This window comes from Papio anubis, chromosome 2, assembly GCF_008728515.1.
Source record: "Papio anubis isolate 15944 chromosome 2, Panubis1.0, whole genome shotgun sequence".
Taxonomy (NCBI): domain Eukaryota; kingdom Metazoa; phylum Chordata; class Mammalia; order Primates; family Cercopithecidae; genus Papio; species Papio anubis.
Genome location: NC_044977.1, coordinates 18012248 through 18038102, shown reverse-complemented (window position 1 = coordinate 18038102; position 25855 = coordinate 18012248). Strand labels below are relative to the sequence as shown.

General features: G+C 36.0%; 1 protein-coding gene and 1 long non-coding RNA gene across 3 annotated transcripts in view; one reads left to right on the top strand and one right to left on the bottom strand.

The window, feature by feature from the left end:
* CRYBG3 (crystallin beta-gamma domain containing 3) overlaps nucleotides 1-25855 on the bottom strand; it is a 124770-nt gene that overhangs the window by 36203 nt on the left and 62712 nt on the right. For both annotated transcript variants that reach the window (XM_003893829.5, XM_009198769.3), the window contains exons 5-15: nucleotides 25610-25654; nucleotides 25256-25371; nucleotides 24144-24291; nucleotides 18564-18700; nucleotides 16852-16966; nucleotides 15910-15945; nucleotides 12325-12458; nucleotides 9238-9364; nucleotides 3660-3802; nucleotides 3417-3543; nucleotides 2176-2208 (exon numbers count right to left, since the gene is read on the bottom strand). In XM_003893829.5, coding sequence (XP_003893878.3) covers nucleotides 2176-2208; nucleotides 3417-3543; nucleotides 3660-3802; nucleotides 9238-9364; nucleotides 12325-12458; nucleotides 15910-15945; nucleotides 16852-16966; nucleotides 18564-18700; nucleotides 24144-24291; nucleotides 25256-25371; nucleotides 25610-25654 — 1161 coding nt within the window. The remainder of the gene's footprint in view (nucleotides 1-2175; nucleotides 2209-3416; nucleotides 3544-3659; nucleotides 3803-9237; nucleotides 9365-12324; nucleotides 12459-15909; nucleotides 15946-16851; nucleotides 16967-18563; nucleotides 18701-24143; nucleotides 24292-25255; nucleotides 25372-25609; nucleotides 25655-25855) is intronic.
* The window catches only part of LOC103881073, a 110025-nt gene that overhangs the window by 27155 nt on the left and 57015 nt on the right, over nucleotides 1-25855 (top strand). The gene's annotated exons all lie outside the window — the stretch shown is intronic.

The following is a 25855-nucleotide window of genomic DNA, read 5'->3' as shown; positions in this document are numbered from 1 at the left end:
GTTGAACATTGAAAACATATGGGCACAGAGAAGGGAGCAACACACACCAGGGCCTGCTGGGGAGTGAGGGGTGAGAGGAGGGAACTTAGAGGACTGGTCAGTAGGTCCAGAAAACCACCATGGCACACGTATACCTATGTAACAAACCTGCACGTTCTGTACATGTATCCCCCTTTTTTTAAAGAAGAAATAAAGACAAAAAATTAAAACAAAATAAAACTTTCCTAATCCCAAAACAAAAAATAAGATTAAAAAATAAAAGGTGGCGTTCCACCAATATCTCAAATAAGCCACATCTCCTCATGATATGTTTCCAGAACAGTCATTAACAATATTTTCAATCATCATAACACTCATAATGTATACTAATCCCTATACACCTACATTTTCTGGCTTTTCCCCTCTTAGGTTGCTTGAGGTTCCCCTTAAAATTACCAGCATAAAAAAATTCCCTCTCTGACTTGAGCTCTGAAATGAAACTTCCTCCTCATTCCTCAGGGAAAATTAGTACCCCATCTGAACACAGCATCTGTATTGCCAATCTGACTGTTGTAACTACTGCCTGTTGAAGAGAAAATACTTTCTAGTTATAGAACAGAACCAGCGTGTCAGCCAAGATCTGTTTAAGTAAGTATACACAAAAAGAATGTCTGAAAATTTGATCCACTGAAAATAACAAGACCTTTGATACTGGGCAAACTAAGAATGCTTTGTTCATGTGTTACTAAATATCCAGTTATCATACACCTGTCAGAAATGCTTATTCCACAAGGCAATACCTTAGCCATACCCAGAAAAATGAAGTGGAGCTGATTTCACTGGGCGTTTTCTGCGGCTTCCTCTCTTCCAGTTAGACTGGAAGTACTATAAAGAAAATCCTCTCAGCAATCTGCCCCAAACAAGGAAGTCCATAAAAAAAGAACAAGGAGGTAGGAGCAGGAGAAACAGAGATTTAAAAAACGAGGCTTTTTATCTGTACTTAGAACTCAAAAAATGCGCAGTTTGAAATAATTTCTCTTTTTTCTATCTACTCATGTTGTTTTGATTCATGTGAAAAAACACTTTAAAAATCCACAGTTGGGAGTTTTCAAAATTTCAAAATAAAAATTTGGCAGGAAGTGTCTCTAAATACAACAACTCAATTATATTCAGAAAGGAAATGTTCCCAATAGGCCTGAGCTAATCAGAAAATAATAAAACCCAAAAGCATTGTGAATGGAAACATGGTTAAACTAAGCTGGTCTGAAATAAACACTGACATGAATATGAAAAACATACACATTCAGAGAAAAACACTGAGCATTATGTAAAGGCAGCAAATGCCAAATATTTAAAAGTAATCACTATATTTGGCTTTTTGACAACAATTTTTCTGAATTTGTAATTTAAAATAAAACAAAGGAAGCAACGTCTCTCACCCCCTCTTCCTTCTATAGTTGTACTGCTCGCATCATGATTATGTCTTTATTTGATGTAAAACTCTGAACATGTGGTTTTGTCAAGTGTGGTCCATACTAGAAACGTCTCTTTTGCTACTTCTAGTTGTGTATATGGCACTTACTTAAATTCTGAATCTCAGATTTCTTATCTATAAATGGGAGTAATACTGACCTTACGGACTTATTAGAAATGTTAAATAGGTACAATTTCTAGCCCTCAGTAGAAAATAAACAAATGTTGGGCTCCAAAGTATTGTCCAGTTCCCTTTAAACCATTAATACAGTAGAAATGAATATAGGGTTTGAAGTTCACTAGCTCAGAAATATTTGATTATAGGTATTAGAAATACATGTACATAACAAGCATGCTAAGACAGTGACTTTTCCATGGTAAGTTTGCTCTTCCAGAGATAAATATAATATTCTGTGAAGAATGTGACACTGAAGAAAGAATGGACAATGGGAAAGAAAGAGTGCCAGAAGTTCAAAATGACCCTAAAGTGATCAGAGCTACAGCTCTGTCAGGAGAAAACAAAAGGAAGTGTGACAAACCCAGTCTAATACAACCACTGACAAAGATGTAAATTCTTCTACTCATAGATACCAAGTGCAATATAATCTGCTCTGCCAGAGAGACACATAAAAGTTATCTGCAGAAAAGAGAAAGATTTGAGAGAAAGGGTATAAATGCTTTTAGTAAACAATTTAACAATTATAAGAATATTTTAAAACATACCAAATGCGGAGGTTCATTTATCCCAAGTGGTTCCTGAAAACATATTAAAACATTTTCAAAATTGTAATCACATAATCTTAGTTGTCTTTTTGAAAGTTTTGAAAATATCCTTTGAAAAAAATTTTTTTTTTCTTTTTTTTTTCCCTTGCTTTTCTGAGAGAGTATTCCTCTGTTGTCCAGGCTGGGGTACAGTGACACAGTCCCAGCTCACTGCACCCTTGATCTTCAGGGCTCAAGCGATCCTCCCAACTCAGCCTCCCAAGTAGCTGGGACTACAGTCATGTGCCACCACGCCCAGTTAATTTTGCTTATTTTTTGTAGAGAGGAGATCTCACTGTGTTGCTCAGGCTGTTCTCAAACTACTAGGCTTTAGCGATCTTTTACCTTGGCCTCCCAAAGTGCTGGGATTGCACACCTGTGCCACTGCAACCAGCTTGAAAAAATTTTTTCATGGTTTGACCTATTTATGAGACTCTGAGAATTGGCTATGGCTCTCAAATAACCTACTGAATTCTCTTATAATAATTTTAGTATTTATAACTAATTCACTTTTAAGTAATATTGTAGGTGGAAGAAAAATACGGCCTAGTGCCCATTACAAAGAAGAAGTGTGAATTTCTGAACATTATCTCATGGGCACTCTTATTGTTCTGCAGGGTTTATTATCCAAACTGGCCACACTCTTCTACAACTTCATGAATTTGCATACAAGGAGATTATTCCTTCTTTGTGAAATGCCCTTTCTGCCTAGAAAAATTGCTTTTATCCTTTAAACTATCACTCAGTTCACCAATACATCCTATTCTGAGGCAAGGTCTTCAATTCCCCAGGCACTGAGTGTTCCCTTTCCCTGCTCCCCTGCACTGCCTACACACTTCATTTTCTCACTAATCATACTACCATTAATTGTCCATACATGTATCTCCTCTGGGAAACAGAGAATCATCAGGACAGTCTTATTCAATTCTTATCTCCAGTGATTAGCATAGTGTCCAACACATCAGAGACACTAAATAAATGCTGTTAAGTGAATGAACTGATCAAATTACGAAGTCATCTCATTCATGTGTTAATATCTACCACTCTCTATGGAGTCTACAGGAATTCAATTGCTATTGCATTTTCTTTCTATATACACACATGACATCATTCAACAACTCCACTTTTAAAAAGTGTTTTCCACATATTCAATTGCATACTATTACATGATGCAGCATTGGCTATATTCATACTTCGCTCACCAGTTGGATTGGTCGTATCGACATGATTATATTACTTGATCCTCCCCAGTCAAAAAAGCATTTGTATTTCCCTTTTTCTAAAATGTATTGTTCTCCACAGAAGAACTTTTGCTGGTAGGCAACCCATCTAGTAGGGAAAAAAGAAAAAACAAAAACATAAAAACGAGTGATACACAATTGAGCAAACAACAATTTTAAATACCAAAGACTCTCTCAAGGTTCTTAGAGGAGGGGGCAACTTACACTCCACTTTTAACATGAATGGATCTTGTCTTACTGCCAAAGCCAATTTCTTCCAAATCAGAAATTTCCTGATTTGTAATGTCAATAAACTTCCCACCTTCTAGGTCAGATTCAAACAGTGTGACAGAAGATTCTATAAAATTCTAAAAGGAGAAAGAGGAAAGTTTAGGAAAACATACATATTCTGTTTCATGGACTGCTATTATCTTAGCAAAATATCACATACTGTTGGGGTAATTTTTACACAGATAACTCCAGGAACAATTTTAGATGGCCCCGGAAACAATTTGATAGTTATTACTTCCACATCGTTTAAAGGAAAAAATCAGCCTGAATTTACTTTAATTGGGAAGATATTGCATTTTTATATAAATAGTTATTTAAACAGCTAGTAATTTAAATAGTTTAGTTATATAAACAGTTAGTAAATTGCTGAGACTTATAGGCTATCATAAGCAACACTAATTGCCAAGGAAACCAGTCTCACTTGTGCCTAAGGAACAAAAACTCTATGAAACAAAAGTAAATAGTGTACTTTGGCAATGTGTGACAGGATTTTATGAGCTTAAATATAATAGGAAAAATACATGTAATTTGCTAAACAAAAAATGCTCATTAAAAAATTAAAATAACGATAAGAAATTAGAAAAGTTTATAGTGAGTCAACACATTTAAAACAAAGAAAATCTCTATGACTCAAATAGATTTTTGGCAAAAGACAAAGTTCACGAAAGAGAAAATAAATATGCAAATGTCTAATTTCATTAGTAAATTAAAGAAATTCAAACTAAAACAATTAGATAAAACTTTCACTTTTTTTTTTTTTTTTTTTGAGATGCTCTTGTTGCCCAGGCTGGAGTGCAAGGGTGTGATCTCAGCTCACTGCAAACTCCGCCTCCCAGGTTCAAGCAATTCTCCTGCCTCAGCCTCCCCAATAGCTAGGATTAAAGGCATGTGCCACCACGCCTTGCTAATTTTTTATTTTTAGTAGAGATGGGGTTTCTCCATGTTAGTCAGGCTGGTTTTGATCTCACGACTTCAGGTGATCCGCCCCCTTGGTCTCCCAAAGTGCTGGGATTACAGGCATGAGCCACTGCGCCCTGCCAGAACTTTCACTTGGCTGGAGTGCTGTGGCGCAAGCTCCGCCTCCCAGCTTCCCGCCATTTTCCTGCCTCAGCCTCCGGAGTAGCTGGGACTACAGGCGCCCGCCACCTCGCCCGGCTAATTTTTTGTATTTTTAGTAGAGATGGGGTTTCACCGTGTTAGCCAGGATGGTCTCAATCGCCTGACTTTGTGATCTGCCCGCCTCAGCCTCCCAAAGTGCTGGGATTACAGGCGTGAACCACCGTGCCTGGCTCAAAACTTGCATTTTTTTTTTTTTTTTTTTTTTGAGACGCAGTCTCGCTCTGTCGCCCAGGCTGGAGTGCAGTGGCGCGATCTCAGCTCACTGCAAGCTCCGCCTCCCGGGTTCCCGCCATTCTCCTGCCTCAGCCTCCCGAGTAGCTGGGACTACAGGCGCCCACAACCGCGCCCGGCTAATTTTTTGTATTTTTAGTAGAGACGGGGTTTCACCGTGGTCTCGATCTCCTGACCTTGTGATCCGCCCGCCTCGGCCTCCCAAAGTGCTGGGATTAAAACTTGCATTTCTTAAAGAAAGATCTAAAAGTTCAGTTTTGTCAAAACATTGCTGATGCACACAAGATTAAACATCTATTTTAGAAAATGGCTTAAAAAATAGTTTAAAAAGAAACTGTTCACACTCTCTGACCCTGTAATTCCTTTCTGAATTAAGAAGTCTCCTAAGGGAACTAAATGGTGAGAAACTTGTATGCAAAAATGTATTATTTACAATAGTGAAAAATTGTAAACAATGTAAATGTCCAATGGTTTAATATGCCTTTTACTTTAATAAGACTTTTACTTCATCCGTCACTTGATGGAATATTAAATATAATTAAGAGTTTTTAACCAACTAACAGAATAAAGTCCAGGGTAAGCCCTGTGAGATGACTAGATTACTACCATCGCTGCTTTTCTACACAATTAAGTAACTGCCAAAGTCACCTAGATTTAAATGTAGCTCTTCTGCTTGAGACTAAGGAACAATGATGGAACTACCTTAAAAACTGTATTCCATTTTATATTTTAAAGCACTTGCGTAAGTTAGTAGAATCTCAGGCACAGGACTGCCTGCTACTAAGAGAACACTATTGAGCAATTGCTTCAGGCCCAAAGATAAGTCTTAAGGATCAGTAATTTGATTACTTTTAAATTCCATAAAATCCCTCAGCTGAGTCCTTGCATTACAATCTCCAGAGGGCAATGTGACATGAGACATTGGTGGAGATCTGATGTATCCATTAATTTAGGAGAGAAAAATGGTCTCCGCTGCATACCAACCTGATGTCGAAGGTCTGAAAAGAGGCCTAAAGTCTGAAAATCGCAACAAAAGCAAATATAAAATTAATCTAGTAGAAAACTAGGGAAAAACAAGCACACCAAGAAAGTGTTATTGAGGAAGTCAAGGAATAAAAATTCCCTAGTCCCTGGAGCCTAAATACTGTTATATTCCTTTTGGTCCTTGCCTTAAAAAAAAAAGGAAAAAAAAAATCAACTCCAATGTATTTGAATGACTCATTTGGAATTAGGAACACATTTCTAGTTGTCCTCTCCAAAGCACTCCATGACACAGATCACATGATCCCTAAGGAACATGTCCGGTATTTGACCTTTGTAGATCCAGAGTGTTCCATATACTGGAGCCAGGACATTTGAAAACTGTATTGCATTATGCAGCTCTTCTATCTGTCCTCTAGTGTATTTTATATTACTTCAATGGAGATCTTAAATGCAGTGCTTCACTCTTCCCCAGGCTGGAGACATGTCAGCCTCTGTATGGGGTAACAATGTCTCACATTAACTCTACATATTAAGTCACAGAGGGCTGTCACAACTACAAGAACTTTAAGAACTCCTTTCCAATAATAATGCTGTGTCTGGGGAATATACAATTTTTCTAAGTATAATTTGATAAGCAAGTTTTTAAAGCATTTTCACAGTATGTACATATATATTTTATATTGTCTAAATACATGTAGATATTTTAGTGTATTTCATCTGAAAATATTTTAGTGAACTTAAATGTAAATGATAAAGTGTCTGAAAATCATGTATTTATTATATATGCATATTGGTCTGTAATGTGATCCTATATTTATAGCTACAAATGAAATGCTGGTAAGTCTGAATGAAATCCAGTTTTTTATTGTTAAGGTACTTTTTAAGTTTAAGCATTTTGGAGCAATGGAAAATGGATAATCTCACATGGGCTCTAGAGTAAGACAGACTTGCCCTCAAATCACAGGTCTACACTTGGGCACAGTACTTAACCTCTTAGACAATCAGTTTCTGTATCTCTAAGACAGGAATCATAAGAGTCTCCAATTCATAGTCTTTGTGAAGATTAGTACAAATATGCATATAAAGCTATTAGTAAGTTCTTCATAAATGTTAAGATTATTATGAGGATTATAATAACATCTTTAGCTATGAGTTAACAACTAATATTTTAATTTTTTTAAAATCTAATTTAAGGAAGACAGAAGAGAAGATATTGTTTGAAGGGTATTTTTACTTATATATTTTTTAAAAAACCAGCCAGGTGTGGTGGCTTATGCCTGTAATCCCAGCACTTTGGGAGGCTGAGGCAGGTGGTGGGTGGGTCACGAGGTCAGGAGATCGAGACTATCCTGGCTAACACGGTGAAACCCCATCTCTACTAAAAATACAAAAAATTAGCCAGGCATGGTGGCGGGCGCCTGTAGTCCCAGCTACTTGGGAGGCTAAGGCAGGAGAATGGCGTGAACCCGGGAGGTGGGGCTTGCAGTGAGCCGAGATTGTGCCACTGCACTCCAGCCTGGGCAACACAGCGAGACTCCATCTCAAAAAAAAAACAACAAAAAAAAACAAAACAAAAAACCCCCAAAAAACTGTCATCATTTTTGTACATGCCCAGAACTTTTGTTTGCAGTAGTAATTAGCATATTTGTCTCTGCTATTTTTTCTATTATGTATTTTAGCCTCTGTCTATATCAAATATCTCCTAATTATTTAGCTATGTAGTTGCAATATTTGTAACTTTCCACATTTTCTACTACTGGGAGATTTCAACTAGTGACTTGGGGTTTGGTCTTTTGTTATGCTTGCTTTAAAATCATCTTTAGAAGACACCATCAAATTCAGGGATGAACATTTCTAGCATTAGCAATGCGCCACCCAACTTTTTCTTAAATAAGCTGGGAGAAAATTTTAAATTATTCAATACTGGGTGGACGATGCTTTGAATAATGAGCCATGATTTCCTCAGTGTACATGGTCACAATGATCTAAAGCATAAAGAAGGCTCTGTCTTGCTTTGTCTTGCTTACCTTTTAGATATCAAGTAAGACATGGCTAAATAAAGAAAATCCCATGGCCCCTGTGCATTACAATTGTAGACTAAATACATCACAAATTATTTATCTATTGCTCAAGCAATCCCAGTGCCTAATCTTCAGTGGATTGTTTTATATTTCTTTCAGGTAGAATTAGTTTCCAACTCATTTGGTATAGTCACCAGAAAGATCTTTCTAAGTAATTAATGTAATCATGCTTACTAGGCCTAAAATCCATCAACAGTTCATGGTCAACTCAGGAAAAAAAAAAAAATCTGAACTCCTCAATATGGTCCTTCATTATCTGGCTTTAGACTCATCTTTCCAAAGTTCTCCCTAACATCCCAAGTTAACCACATTTCCCTAAACATGACAAAATTTCGCTTACATGAGGGTTTCTCAATCTCAGCACTATTAATATTTGGGACCCTGTAATTCTTTGTTGTTGGGGACTGTCCTTCACATTCTAGGGGCAGCAACTGTTGCCTCTACCCTGCAGGAGTAGCACCCTTGCTCCAGATATGACAATCCAAAATGTCTCCAGACATTGCCAAAGGCCCCCTAAGGGGTAAAATCACCCCCAGTTGAGAATCAATGGCTTATAACCTTGACTTTACGCATTAACGTGTTAATCTCTTGCTAAACAGGCACCTACCTTTTTCCTTCACCCTGTTCTAGAACTTCTTCACTTGGTTAACTCTTTTTTGAACTTGAAATTTCAGCCAACTGTCATCTTTTCCATGAAGCCCTCTCTATTCAAGTGGGGATAACTGACCAACTGACCTTTTTCTGGGAACCCTGAGTACTTTGTACTTAATACAATCATAGCCAAGCAATACCAAACATTTATATAAGTGCTATCTTCCTTACCAGACTGCCTGCTGTGTAAATGTGGGGGCTCAGTCTGGCCACTCCTGGCATCTAACAAAGAAGGTACTCAAAAAATGATTATGGAAACAATGGGTGAAAAGTTTTAAAAAAAGCCATAATAATCATTGCAGTTAAGAAAAATAGGCAAGTTGCATAAGCAGTTGAGGTTAATGCTCTTCTATTTTACAATCGCATGTTCTATCAGGAGTCATGTCCAATTTTTGTGGACAGATTTTTTAAAAGGTAGAACATTAAGGATAAGGAAGCTAACTCACAGCTTGTAAGTACCGGAAAGACAAGATAGGGCCACTTAATGCACCGCAAGCATTACTGTCTTCAAAGTCTCCTTCTTCAAGCAGAAACTGCTGGCCTTTAAAATGTTCTTTTTCATAGGCAACCCACCTAGAAATACAGGGGACACCCAAATGACCCATTAATAAAACTGTAGTCAAGAAAGCAAAACAGAGACAATCAAGGTAAACCTCATAGTGGCTCATCTCCATATTGTAAAAAGCAGCACATTAGTTTTGTTTCATTTACAAAGATAGACAAATGGTGTGTGCTTCATAGATCAATAATTTTTATAATTTGGAGGCTTTTCCCAACAAAAGGTTAATTACAGAATTGCAACAGAGCAATGCTTTTTAAATGTTTATGGTGTGACTTGATACTACAGCACAAGGGGGTCAGAGAACAGTGTGTCAAGTAAATATAATACAAAGTGCATAGAGCCAATGAGAAAAGATACAAATTTACATGGAGATCCAAAGATAATCATTTTTATTTTACTAATTAAGCCATTCTGGAACAGCGGAATGACTTTTACATGAAACATTTATTCAGGGTTTAAATCAAGCGAATCTGTCACCAGGCTTCGGTTCTAAAACAAAATACAAGATGGTTTATCAAAGAGGAACCAAGAAATTCGACTAAGCTGTTATTAGCCTCAAGGCCCTACAGGTATACAAGGACATCTGTAGATACTTACAGGTGGGGAATGTTGGTCCCACTACTTTCTTGACTTCTAATCTAAAACTATCAGTATAAGACACTGATAAATACCATGAGTTATTAAGCTCCTCCATAAAGCTTACCTTTTTATAAACTAATCCACAGTATCTAATGCAACGTGGGCATAGATGGCTCATGAAACAAGCTGGCCTTCTCGAATCTGCCTTTAGCCACACTGCGTAGTTAGGCTGAGAGGCCCTCCAATAGTGCAGACTCCAAGGGTGACTATTTCTGAGCTCCAGGGTTGGGAACTTTGAAAATCAGGAGCTTGACAAAATAAAGCCTAGGACGGCTGCCTACTACTGCTTTTTCTTTCTTCACTCCTACTGTGGTTGTGAAGATACAGAAAATATTCCAAATAATTGTTTTCATAGGGCACAAAATAGCAGCCATTAATTGTTACACCCTCTCCCCTTTCTGTAAGCATAGGTATGATGGTGGGGCACAAGGTCCACATGAATTGGAATAAACCTATAAACCTATTTATACATCTCAGTATATCTGTACTATGGAAATGAACTAACATTATTTTATTCTTCAACTGTTATATGAAAATAAATTTCACAAAACAACTTTTAAATTCTAAGCTTTATTTTATGTAAGTGTGGCTACTCAAAACACGCTTTTATTTATATCTGAATGGGAAAAGAAATAAAAGGTATAAAAGACCTTAAAGGATCGATTAAGATTCACAAATTCATTATATGACAGTCCAATAACGATGTACTCAGTTTTTCTTAATAGACTAAGTTTTGGTTAAGATTCAATTTGTATATCCATCTGGTATATTTAAAGATAAGGGTTATCTGAGAAAAGTTAAGAAACATTAGTTTTACTTTCCCCAGATTCCTCAAGATGGTTACAGGGATGGAGTCCATGCTACCTACAGATACAATTAAACACCAAAACCAAAAAATGGTAGAAGTTGTGAAAAAATAATCAGCTATTCCTCTTTAAATAGGGACATCACATCTTTCTTCTGCAGTTGTCACAGACAAATGAAAGTTTGTATCCTGCATTACAAGTCATGTTTACTTAGGATTTTTACAAAATAGCTATTTTTCAAAAAAAAAACCTTAGAGAATAACAATATACATCACACAGAATTTTAGCAGATAATTTTCTATGCAGCAGAAAATTGGTTTTAACCTAAGTCAATCTAGTTAATAGGAAAAACATTTAGATCTCAAAGGGAGGAAAAGGCAAAAATATTTTATAGCAGGGTTAACAAGAAACATGTGTGTTCACAAACCAGATAATATTACAAATAAACACAATAAAAATGTGTTTATCCAAACCATATTTGTTCTTCAAGACCCAAATAAAATTTTTAAATTGAAGGACAAGGAAGTGATTAATATGTCAGACTAATAATGATATAATCTACATATCCAGCATATATAATCTCTTACATTTTTATTTTGACTAGTATGGCTATTACTTAATTTACTGTCAGAAATTGCAAAGTCTAGTTCTCTAAATATAGACCCTTGAGTGATCTCAAATAATTCACTTAACTTTTGTGAATAAAATATTTTAGTAGCATCTTTTACTAGAGTAGCTATTAGCAAAATTATATGATGTTACTGCAAATATCAAGAGATACTGATAATTAAAACAAATTAACATTCCCAAAAAACCAATGTATCAACAGAGAGACAACAGAATGTTTCTAGAGGGATTCCAGCATTGGGTTGACAACGATAAATAAACAATGAGGACAGTTTCTTCTTCATTGTTTCACCTGCCAGGATACAAATATAAAGGTACATCCCAGGCTCATCATAGATTTGGGAGGCTTCTGCCACAGTAACTGCTGACTAAGACTGGGATGGTAGCAATGATGGTTACACTTGGGATTATATGCAGGGGTTCCTAGAGAGCTTCCTCAAAAGCAGTTCAGAGTCCGAGGGGGCAACCAATGTCAAAAATCCTTGACTTTGGAAACATACAACCCAGATCCTTTTTTAAGAAGGGAAGGCTCACTGCCAAGGTCCTTGGTACATAAGTCAAGTATGATCAACAGAATAGTGGATAAAAACTGGGGCTCTCATTCACGTTCATAACTTGTGAAAACCTAATTTTATTTTGCAATTCTTATAGTCTATCCTGTGTTCAGAAATACAAGGTGTTGAAGTTTTAGAAACTATTTTCTACATTTAATATATCTCAAAATCTTTAATAGAAACAAGAGTCCACAGAAAACCATAAGTAATATTTTTTACTTTCCATATTACAGAAGAAATGTATATTTTTAGATTAAAAACGTTGTTTTTGCTTCGCTTAGCACATTTTTGTGCTGACCTTCAAAAATAGACTACTAGAGCAAATATTAAAAATATGATACTCACACTCCACCAATGACACGAATTGATCCAATTCTGTGAAAATCTCCATCATTTTTCAAAAAGTTAGGAACAGAATCTATATGCTCACTAAACTCTTTAGCCTGTCCATGGAATTGAGGTTTTTCATAAATAATAACCTGAAAAAGTATTTAACATGTTTATATTTTACTATAGATACATATTTACTTAAGTGACACAAAAGACCACAAAATGTACAGGGACTACTATCTATTTTTTTAAATTAATATGAGGAGATTTCAAAAAGTTCACGGAAAAGGTGTATTACAAAAAGCTATGCATGGATTGCAAAATTTTTTGCACCCAAATCAACTCCTACTAACTTGTTATAACACATCTGAACAGGATCTAGTTTGAGGTACTAAGAAGAATGAAACAGAAGTTGGAAAAAAGCCCCTATCAGAGCAATACAAATTTTGCTAAAATTGAAGCAAGAATAAACAAATTTATGGTGAAGCTTGGGTAGAAGAATGGTGAAATCACTGATGATTTACAAAAAGTTTATGGAGACAATACCCCAAGGAAATCAGCAGTTTACACATAGATAACTCATTTAAGAAGGGAAGAGATGATGTTGAAGATGAAGCATGAATCGGCAGACCATCCACATCAATTTGAAAGGAAAAAATTCATCTTATTTGAACTCTAGTTGAAAAGGACTGACAATAAACTGCAGAAACAATAGCCAACACCACAGATATCTCAGTTAGTTCAGCCTGCACAATTTCGACTGAAAAATTAAAGTTGAGCAAACTTTCCATTCTATAGGTACCAAGACCGTTATGCTCTGATCAGCTGCAGATGAGAGCAGAGTCTTCAACTGAAAATTTAAAAAATGGGATAAAGATCCTGAAGCATTTCTTCAAAGAATTATAACAGGAGATGAAACATGGCTTTACCTGTATGATCCTGAAAACAGCACAATCAAAGCAATGGCTACCAAAAGGTGGAAGTGATCCAGTCAAAGCAAAAGTAGGCCAGTTAATGGCAAGGGTCGTGGCGACAGTTTTTTGGGATGTTCAAGGCATTTTGTTTGTTGGTTTTCTGGATGGCCAAAGGACAACATCTGTTTATTATGAAAGTGTTTTGAAAAAGTTAGCTAAAGCTTTAGCAGAAAAACAACCAGGGAAGCTTCACCAGGAAGTCATTCTCTACCACAGCAATGCTCCCATTCATTCTCTCCTCAACAAGGTCAATTTCCCAAGAGTTTCCATGAGAAATCATTAGGCATCCACCTTACACTCCTGAACTGCCTCCTTCTGGCTTCTTCCTAATCCTAACAAAAATTTTAAAGGGAACCCACTTTCCTTCAGTTAATAATGTAAAAAAGACTGCATTGACATAGTTAATTCACCAAGACCCTCAGTTCTTTAGGGATGGACTAAATAGCTGGTATGACTGCTTACGAAAGTGTCTTGACAGTGACGAAGCTTATGATGAAAAATAAGGTCTATATTTATTTTTATATTTTAATTCCATTTTTTCCATGAACATTTTGAAGTCCCCTCATGTATACTTACAGTATAGCACAATGTTGGATATTCACAAAGAATATGTGAGTCTTTATCATCATAAAGGTAAAATATCTTATTTAATAATAAGTTTCTCTCATATTATAATAATATACTTGAGTGTGATTACATTGTTTTGGTCACCCAAATACTAGGACCATCTCATAGGGTAAACTGCCTTATAACTAACTGATTCTTGAATTATCTTTGTAAGTATATCCCTGTGTTCAGAATTTAATATAGACCTTCCTTCTACTTACTGAATTTCCCTTAAAGCACCTCTTGAGATTCCAGGGTATAACAATAAATTATCTATTGACTTTTAAAAATACATACTGTTTCTTACAACTAACTACTTCTATGGCCTACTATTCATTGAGAAGAAACAGACATGCCAATTTTAGAATTTAAATACAAAACTTACTTAAAAATAAGAAATTATCGAAAAATATTATTTCTAAAGACTGGATATTTGATTTAAATCGAGGGGATGCAATACGTATTGTCAGAAACAAATTTCTGGCATTTACTTCAAATTTGGATTGGAATAGTATTTCTCCTTTACTATTTTGCTGTTTTTTTACTTCTCAAATACCAGCTGCATTAAGTATGAGGAAGTGACAACAGCATTTATCTATCCACATTCTCTCACTTGGTCCTATTTGTGGGTAATGGAATAATTTGTGCACAAATGTCAACTCAATATGTTGCCAAATAAACCCCATGCTTAAAAACACTAAATCAAAAAGGTTATAGCTGCCTTATGACTAAAAACTGATAATATTAGGGAAAATTTATATAGTACTGATCCTGCACTTTTCCATGTTAGGTTTGCACTGGGTACTATATTTGAAATGACAAAGTTTTATTTGGTTTTAATACATGTTACATATGCTGACCACATTCAAACTCAGTAAGAAATACAAATTCTTTGAAGAGTAAGCCACAAATTAATATCAAACGACTTATAAATTGTTATTACCAATCCATTCATGTACACCTACAACCTGTCAAACTGCAAATGTCCAAGGAAGATCCAGCCTGTCACAACTGAAGTCCTGATTGACCAGACTAGGAGACGTGAGACAGAAGGCATTCAGACAGCACCACAGCTAATTTACACCTTTTACATCTTGACTGCAAATAGAATCACCTAGGACTCTTTGGAAATTGTTGACCATGGCCCAAACTAATATGGTATCTCTGGGAGTGCAGCCCAGGCACAAGCATCTTTTAAAATTCCAATATGTATAATTCCAACACGCAGTCAAAATATATTAGATACACTCAGACACAGAAGTTTTAAAAGACTCCATCTATGTGTCTGAGAGAATGGAAGTCAGTTCCATAAATGAGAAAGCCCAGAAATGGTAGAGTTGAAGGAATTCTGTCTTGTTTTAGAGAAGAGGAAGACAAATGAATCCCTGCTTCCACACCTGCCTCTGCAGGTGCTATAACCAAATTATAGGCAGGCCTGTTTGCATCTTTTATCACTGTACTGGTTTGCCTTCTTTCTCTAAAAATACTTTGTAATTCTGTTTCCTCCTTTCTTTCCCTGAATTTGCTTGATCCTGGCACCACTGCCACCCATTTTCATTGCCTCGCCTCTACTCTTCCCTTTGGATGCTCATACTTACAAACTGCCATCTATCTGATAAGAGTTACCTACACTTCCTTTTGATCAGCCTTGATCACCTTCCTGAGCATCACTCCCAAAGGCCTGCTAGATATCTCCACTTTAATAACTACCTGCTATCTCAAGTCCCCTCCTCCAAAACAAAAATCAAACCTATCACCTTTCCACCCCGCAGCAGAAATCTAGTGAGTCTGACTGATTTATTGGTACAGACCTCCATCTTTGCAGACTGATCCCACTCTCCATTCACAGCCACAGGGTGGGCCCTCATCAAACATTTTGTGCATTCACTTCCCACCTCCCTCAAATCCATTAGCTAAGTATAATCATATGTGGAGGTACTTTTTATTCCAATAATTCAAAATACCTAAATATTAATCCGGAGACTCTTTAGCCTGCTACAAAAATCAGTTCAAGACTTACCTTTAAGTTCATGGGCATTTCCACTTTCAGTCCACCCTTAAGATGACAAGATAGTTTAATATTAGACAGGTAAATATTTAAAATATTTGAACGTAATATCTGAAAGTGATATATGTAGGTTACATAAAAATCTAATCAGTGAAGATTACACATCAGTCAAATTTAAATTGTGCTAAATTTTAAATTCTAAATATAGAACTCTATAGTAGTCAAAACCAAGTTATAGTGTTCCTCATCAATGTAGATGGGGCAAGAAATCTTAAGGATACACTTTCCAGATTACAACTACTATGAGGAAGGAAACTGAGCTTTAGCCCTTGACTACACATGACCAATTAAGATTTAATCCCACTTCAGAGTGTCCCAAAAAGAAGAGTGGTATTGCTAGTAAACTTAGAAATCTCATTCAGCAGAGTAGATTTCTTAGCCAGCTAATCCAAAAGTCTTCCCTAGAATTATTTGGGCTTTCTAAATTGGAGCACTGAGCTAACCACACTAACCTTTCCAAGTTCGACCAACACTTTTGATCACATGCACTGTCTTTGTGACCTCAAAGTTGAACAGCATGAAAAGTAACTTTTTCCCTACAAAAACCCCAATTCTGTAGGGTTTTTTTTTTTGTTTCAAGTGCTACTCCACATTGTGATATTTCTTAAAATGTTTCAGTTTGTCCTAGTGGCTATGTTTTTAAAGGGCATGGACTAACCAAAAATGGTTTATCACATAGCCAATGTTTAATTGAACAGTTTGCCACTAAGTAAATGTTTGCAACAAAAAAGAAATACTGTAAATACTGAAGGCACTACAGTACAATAGTTTGCCAATTCAGTGGTACACATATTCACTTCTTGAGATTGAGATGCATGAGCAACCATCATGGTTATTTAATTTTGGATTCATGGGTACTTGGGAAAAGGAATGCTTCTTTTTAAATTTGCTTACCATTTGAAGCGGATGTAATGATTTCATTTCTGCTGTAGAAATCTCAAAGAGCCCATGGTCTTCCTCCAGAACTGTAGCTTGTCCCTTAAAATTAATATCTGGGTAGGCAAGCCAACTATATAAAAATAGATAGTTAGTTAAAGTATAACAGTACTGATTTAGTCTAGTTCGGCAGGTAAAAAGTGCTACCAAAATAAAAAAACAAAATCCTCCATCACAGAATTACACTAGTAAAACACACTCAAAGTGAGAGCCAGACATTATATCACGATAACAGTTACCATATTATTAAGTATTTACGTTCACACATTATCCATCCTATAATAAGCTATCTGTCCTTAATAAGTCTAATATGTTTTCCAATCATTAGGCATTACTTTTATTTTTCCGATACCTAAAACATGTGGCACCTTTAATTCAAGTGGGAAATAATTAGAAAATCAAAACAAATTTTACTATATTCCATTCTTTTTTAAACTGGAACAATCAGAGGCAGGGATTCCACAAGGTGTTTTACATTTTGAGCCACATTTTTAGAATCAATATCAGTTCTATTGGCTGCCTAAGGAAGAGTATTCACAATCAGATTCCCAAAAGACCCATTTTCCAGCTAAGCTTGATAATTACAGACATTCCTCATGGACACGGCCAATTACTGGCCTGCCCAAAAGTTGTTTTGTTTTGTTTTGTTTTGTTTTGTTTTGTTTGAGATAGAGTTTTGCTCTTGTTGCCCAGGCTAGAGTGCAATGGCGCAATCTCGGCTCACTGCAACCCCTGCCTTCTGAGTTCAAGCGATTCTCCTGCCTCAGCCTCCCGAGTAGCTGGGATTACAGGCATGTGCCACCATGCCCAGCTAATTTTTTTGTATTTTTTAAGTAGAGATGGGGTTTTTCCATGTTGGTCAGGCTGTTCTCGAACTCCTGACCTCAGGTGATCCACCCACCTTGGCCTCCCAAAGTGCTGAGATTACAGGCACGAGCCACCACACACGGCTGGCCTGCTCACGAGTTCTAATTCACATGTAGGGGGGACAAAAAAGTTGTCCTACAGTGACCCCCAAATTGTACACCAACCATCACCAGAGTAAACAAAAACAGTGAGGGAGCAGAGGGTTTCATGTTGAGCCAGATATCCACAGGGTTTGGAGTCAAGTCAATCTGGGAATGAACTAAGACTGAACTTAGACCCATCATCCTACAGATACCTCTAGAAACAGAGAGGCCTAGTATCAAATCCACACGTACCAGCTAGTAGCCTAGGACAAATCACCCACATATAATATGAGAGTAACACCATCTGCTTTTCAGGAACAGAGGAGTCATAAGCAAAAAAGCCGTATGTGCCTGATACCACAGAGGCAATCAGTGACTATTAGAACTTAGACACCCTAGAAATAGTTCAGGCTCCAAAATTTTAGGCCAGGGACATGCTTTTATTTCTCAATCACAGAATTTGTTGGATGAAAAGACAACAGATCCATATATCGAGAACTACATCTCAGAATTCTATACCTGCTCCTGTGAGTCATATATCAAAGCTCTAGTTAGATCCAAAGAAAGAATCTTTTAACCTCTGCAGTCTTTCTTGGGTGACTGAGAGTATAAACATTAGCTAGAAACTTTAGAACTATGTATGTCATCTATTGAAATACGAAACAAAAAGTTAACTTTGGTGGCCATCAATCACTATAATAAAAAGGAACTGATACGTACACTCCTGACTTCACAGTGAAGGACATAGATTTGGAGATATTCAGTTCTTCCAAGTTGGGGACTGCTCTCTGTATGTAGACAGGACAACAGGCTGGGTCAGATTGTGGGAAAAGCTCTATCTCTGGAATGCTGCAGTCCTGAAAAAAAATAATAATTTGGCTTTGAAATCAACTAGAGACACACAGTCTAGTCTTCTCAATGTCCTGGACATACAGTTACACTGTTCTCATTATCGAGTTGAATTTCTTCACAAAGAAAACATAAAGGAAATATTGTTTCTCCTAAAAAATAAGTTTTTCTAAAAAGTTGTTAATAACATGAAAATTACACATTTTATGGAAAAATTATTGTCCCAATTTTTCTGCTTTGTTTTTTAAAGATTCTTTCCATTAAGCAATGCTTAGAGTTACCAAATTGAGTTCAGATTTCAGAGTTACCAAACTATTTGAGTGCCAAATGTCTGTAAGTCTTCCTTCTTAGAAGTGTAATAAAACCATAAGGGAGGAAGAGAGTTAAATAAAAGCTGATCTCATCGGGGATATAAAAAAACAAGTAGAGAAGCAGTACCCTCTTCAGTGTTTATCTAATTTACATTGACAAAAGAAATAGTCATTAGAGGTGAGGGTGAAGGAAATCTGTTTTCCTCCCTGTAGGACTGCATTTCCTAGTGCAGTAGGTTTGAAGAAGAAAAGCATTATGTAATTGACCCTTTACTCCATCACAGTCTTAAAAAATTATGCACTCATTGTCCTGTGAGACCTTCCTTAAAAATTTCCCTTGTGCATATCTCTTCTTACATATTTCCACTGTCACAACCCTTGGTTAGGCCCAAACTTTGATTACAGGCCTACTTACAACCACTAGTCAAGCACTAGCTACTACTCTTTAGGTAGCTGAACTTGTTAGAACATCACTTTCCTCAAGAAACTCATTGGCTTCAGACCCAAGCACATCAAATTCATGTTTCTGTGTGTCTTTCTGTAATAGGGCACAAAACTAGTGATCCACACTGACTTCCTACAACTCTGCAGTCATATTGGTCCTCATGCTACCTCCACTTCCACTCCAGCCTCTGTAAGCTTTGCAGATGTTTCCCCTATCTCGACTAAAGAAATAATTCTTTGTATTCTTACTTTCAAAAATCTTTTCTAATAGTCAAGTTCTAACTCAAAAAAGGCCTCATCCCTTCTTAGGGAATCAAAATTACAATTATTGTTTCCCATCTCTGAAATTACAGATACACTTCTGTCTGAACACACTATCTCAATACTCATGAGTATTTAATGATAGAACTCGATACAACTCAAGGTTTAGTAATTATCCCCTGTGACACTGTGAGATTCAAATGCATACGCTTTAATAGGTAAATGTAATAACAGGGGTGGCATTTATAAGAGACTGAACAATTCTATTTAAGTTTTGCAATTCTAAAAGTATAATATTCTGATTTTTCAACTTTTCCCCAAACTGAATTCTCAATCATTCTATTAACATACAAAAGCAAGCAAGTTTATACATCTCATTTTCAGAAAATTGGTTCTAAAATACAAAATACTAAAGAAGCATAATCTAAAAATATCCTTTAAAGTATAAAAGCATACTTCGTTCTAACGTTTCATTTCAAAAATAAGCAGAAATGTTTAGAACAGGCACCTGTCAATCCTCAAGGCTCTTTTGTATGCTATTAATAATAGAGTTCTAGTAACGTTATTTCAAATACTTCCATATTAATGTCCCTCCAGGGATCTGAGTTACAGTAACAAAATACATAACTAACTGTCTCACACAAACAAATTTCCTCTGCATTGTGTTGTACAAACAATGTTTGGGTGGTGTACTCTAAAAGGGAAAAGCTAAGAAGCATTCAAGTCTACAACAACACAGATGGAAACAGTATAATAGCAAAAGTGTAATCACTAAAAAATGAAAATAAACAAAAATGAGAAGGCATATGTTTGCTGTTATCTTCACCAGAAACCTAATTTTTGCTCTAGTTGACTGAAAAATATTTCACTGTTAAGTTCTATCTTCATGGTGGCTATTCACAGAAATAGCATGCTTTGCAAAACTTATGTATAATTCTTGATGCACAAAGAAAGTCAAACACCAGCAACTGAAAGGCACTTTATAGTAACCTAGAAACAACAAGCAATTTAAGTTTATATGGCTTCCTTGTATACTTTTGTAGTCCTGCTACACTTTGCAAGTAGATTAGTGAAATTTGCAAACGTAAACTATTATAGCAATTAGAATGAAGACAGTTTTATAGTTATAGTTAACAAAATCACAGTTAACAAACACAGTAAGAAAATCTATTTGTCTCTACCTTACATAAGATACCTCAGTTCTGGATCTAACAACAGATTTTACCATAAGAAAAATGTCATATCTTTAAAAAAAGACTTAAATACACAGTAAATATAGTAATTTGCAATATTAAATTATTCTAATTTTACAAACAAAAGCACTTGAATCAAGATTCACCATGTTACTACCTCCACCCCCAATTATTTTCCCTGGGGACAAAGACAACCCTTAGCTGGAATCTACATACTGATAACTCAGGGTGTCTGCTATACCTGTCAATCCTCAAGGCTCTTTTGTATGCTGTTAATAATAGAGTTCTAGTAACAATATTTCAAATATTTCCATATTAATGTCCCCCCAGGGATCTGAGTTACAGTAACAAAATACATAACTAACTGAGTCACACAAACAAATTTCCTCTGCATTGTGTTGTACAAACAATGTTTGTTTGGGTGATGTACTCTAAAGTGAATACGTCATGAAAGAATTATCTTTAAAGGACATTAAAGTCTTGACTACAACGATGAAAACAACTAAAATGAAGATGATTCAACAAGATAAAGTTGGCATAGAATAGGCAGAAGTGAATCCAGCATGGAAACAACCACCATGAAAGTGAAGCATCGATAGGCAGAATTTTGACAACGTTGGAAAAAGGAAGCAGTTTGATGCCTAATTATTACTTTGTAAAATATTTAAACAAGGCTTATGCCTCTTTCATTCAATGCTCAATAGTTTCATTTTCCTTCCTCACTAAAAGTTGTTAACCTGTTGGAGATACACGGGCACTAACACTGCAACTAAAAAAAGAAATGATTCCAAGAACAAACACTGGAGGAAAAAGTACAAGCCTGACTTACTCTTTCTTATAATATAGTCTAAACAAATGGTGGACGTGCAAATATCCATTCAAATATCTATGCTCACCAGATTAAACCTGTTTGATTTTATTGTTTGATTTCGGAGGGGTTGAGAAAGGTGGCTGTTTGCCATAAATTGTTTTTTTCCTACTAGGCCTTGGCATAGTGCCTGATTTCACAAAGAAAGCACAAAACCACAAGTTATATAAATCTTAAAAGAGTACAGTCACAAACTAACTAGTCATTTTTTCAAGGAATTTCTAGTTGAGTTAATCGAGTGAGCACTCAGATAGTTATCTGCAGAACTGAACTGACTGCAGTTAAATCTTTCAATGAAAGTGGACATTGCTCTCTCCACTTCAGCCATCTTAATCTCCTTGCATTACACTAGGCCACCAAAGCTCACCTCTGCATCTGACAAAAGTGGCTCTGCCAGGAACTCCCTCATATCTCCTAGACTGCTTAACTCCTGTTACTCCTTGCAACATTCCAAACAGGTGCCACCTCCTCCAGCTGACATGCCTCTTCCCCAAGGTGAGTTGTTTCTTCTGTGTGCCCAGAGGACCCTGGAGAACACTTCTCCCATCATATAATCATGTGACTCAGCTGCTCTCCCCCAGTCTTTAAGCAACCTGAAGTAAGGAACCGTATCTCACTTGTATTTCTATTCCCTGTGCACACCACAGTATTGGCTCAAAAGCAGACACAAATATTTGTTAAATATAGGTTTACTTAGAGTTTGGCAGACAGTATTGATTCACATAAAATAACTTTATAACTCGAGTTTTTCTGCAGGCTGTATTTAATTTCTCTGAATGCTACAGACCACTATGAAGAGTTTAATAATAACAATCCAAGTCATCATGATAGTGTTCATCTCAATTTATACTTTTTATGTATACAAATGAAATCTCCATAACTTGAAAACTACATATATCCATGACTGTCACATAAGTAACTGTATTGTATCACATATTATGTTACTGTTGAAGGAAATCTTAAGAATACCTGTGAGGAGAATTCTGTCCTTATCTGAGATGTCCTTATCACTAATTAACCCCTCCTCTATACTACCACAGAACTTCATACAAAATATTTTATTATATTGGAAGACCCTTTTCATCTTAGTATTAATATTGTTTAAACAGAAAAATAAAAAACAATACCTTCCCTTCCTATTCCAATCCTCCCTTATTTCCCCTAACACACACACATGCATGCACACACATGTCTATAATAAGTAGAAGCAATCTACACTAGGAAAATGTATATCTGGAAATCAATAAGGAATCTCTAATATTCCTGAATAGTATACTCCTAATTAGGAACAGTGTATACTAATTAGGAGTATTCTATAATACTATGCTGCTATTGTTATTATTATTATTGTTATGAGACACAGTCCTGCTCTGTTGCCCAGACTGGAGTGCAGTGGCATGATCTCAGCTCACTGCAACCTCTGCCCTCCAGGTTCAAGTGATTCTCCTGCCTCAGCCTCCTGGGAAGCTGGGGTTACAGCTGCCCACCATCACATCTGGCTAATTTTTGTATTTTTAGTAGAGACAGGGTTTCACCATGTTGGCCAGTCTGGTCTCGAACTCCTGACCTCAAGTGATCTACCCACCTCAGCTTCCCAAAGTGCTGGGATTGCAGGTGTGAGCCACAGTGCCCAGCCAATACTATACTATTATATACCACTAGGAGTATTACAGTAGGAGCAGTAGTATACTATTATAGTAGTACACTAATATAGTAGTATACTACTATAGTAGTATACTATTACAGTATAGTATATAGTATACTATTACAATAGGAGTATACTATTCCTATTAGCATATTTTAATAGCAATAGTATAATCCTATTAAAAATATATAGTACATCATGTAATATTTTATATCTTTATTTATTATTGTTTTTTGAGACTGAGTCTCACTTTGTCGCCCAGGCTGGAGTGCAGTGGCACGATCTTGATTCACTGCAACCTCCATGTCCTGGGTTCAAGTGATTCTTGTGCCTCAGCCTCCAGAGTAGCTGGGATTACAGACTTGCACCACCACACTCGGCTAATTTTTGTATTTTTAGTAGAGACAGGATTTCACCATGTTGGCCAGGATGGTCTTGAACTCCCAATCTTAGGTGATCTGCCCGCCTCAGCCTCCCAAAGTGCTGAGATTACTGGCATGAGCCACCGCGCCCAGCCCATGTAACATTTTATAACTAGATTACCTCTGGTTAATATTTTTAATTACATTCACTCTATTTGCATAAACTCAAAAGATTATCAATGATAATGAAGATTAGTAACAGCACAAAAATTAGCAATGATTTGTAGACATTGCCAGGTCATAGCACAGGTTTACTATATGACAAATAAAATCAAATAAAAAACAGGAGAAAAATCTACATTGTTACCTTTAACACACGTTTGATAGAACCCAATACAAAGTTTCTTTGTGGATGCCTTCTGTTCTGAAGAATCCAGTCACGATTTAACACCTTTTCCCCTTCTTCCAGCACACATTTCTGACCTCGGAAATGTGGTTTCTCATATAAAATCCAGCTAAATAAAGAGAAATGCAATGATGAGTTATATTTAATTTTCTAAGAGCTGAGGCGTATAAGTCACAGACCATTTTGTCTACTTAAATTTTTTAAGCTGGGATATCTTCCACTATTAACATATAACTATTTTTTTGAAACAATGCTATATGCTAATTTAAGTATAGGTGAATAGGAAAGAAAAAACAAAAGTGCATATACCTTGGGAATAGAAATACTTTCTGAACATAGTACCATAATATATTTCTATGTCTATATTTAGGTATGCATGCTCTTTATAGATGTGGTCTATACAAAACTATACAGTTGCATTAAAAACAATAGTGCAACAATTCCAAATTATACTTCTAATTTTCTTGTTGCTGAGTAACACAGGACACAAGTCCCATTTTATTATATGAAGATGAGATTACACCATATGATTTAAGATGTGAATGCTTACCTGGGTAGCCTAAACACTGGACAGATAAATTTTGGCTCCAGCTTGTCCATGGCTCATGGTCCATAATAAACAGATGCGGTTGCCCCTCATTTTTAGACCATACAAAGATTCCTTCACTTCTGAGCAATTTATACGAACAACTTTAACTATGTGGCCTTCACATTCCTCAGCATCCCACAAATTCTGAACTCATTTTCAAAGCTATGCTTCATTCAACTGAAGCATTCACCCAAACCTGCCAAATCTATCCGCTAATAATGCAGTTACAGAATGGTACTGATTGTATAGATTAAGTCTTGCAACTTACTGGCTGAAGCACTAAAAACAGATTATATTTTATGCCATAGTAAATAAAGAGAACAATTAAGTTATAACACACTAACAACAATGTTTCAAAATATTCTGTCGAAAAGTAGAGGAAGGAAATTATGACTTTAATAAAAAATAGCAAAAAAAGCATTAACAGCAAGAAGACACATTTACTTTAAGAAAATATGCTATAAAACTTTAAGAGACTTCTTACCAGCCCCTTACAACTTTTATTAGCACTCCATTTGGAAAAGACCATGATGTAGCATCGGGAATATTACAGTAGACTTCTTGTTTATATTTACTTTCATGGAGATCATAGATAACCATCTGCAACACAGTAAATAGCAGTAAGTAGCTACAATAACTAATTTTTAGAATGTATTTTAAATTCTAAAATGTCCTAGAACATAGAAATAAACATCCTAAATATGCAAAAGCAAATGTTACTTTAGATGTTAAATCCTTGAAATCATTTTCTAAGTCACGTATAAGTATATTAAATTCCTCAAGCCTGAAAGTTACCTAATCTTTAACCTTTATCTTAGTTTGAGAAAGTTATCCTTACCTTCCCAGGTCTTGGGTTATATCTCAGAGTTTCTTTGTCAACATTCTGAAATAATAAAAGTGGTAAAGTAAGCTTCAAGAAACATCGGTGAAAGATGCATAATTCATTTTCTTAGCAGTCATGTATCCAATTTATCACATATTTAGTTAGTGATCATTATGAGCGAGGTGCTTCTCTAGATAAAAGTGATATAAATACAAACATACAGGAAATTAACACGTTGTCTCTGCCCTCAAGAAGTACATA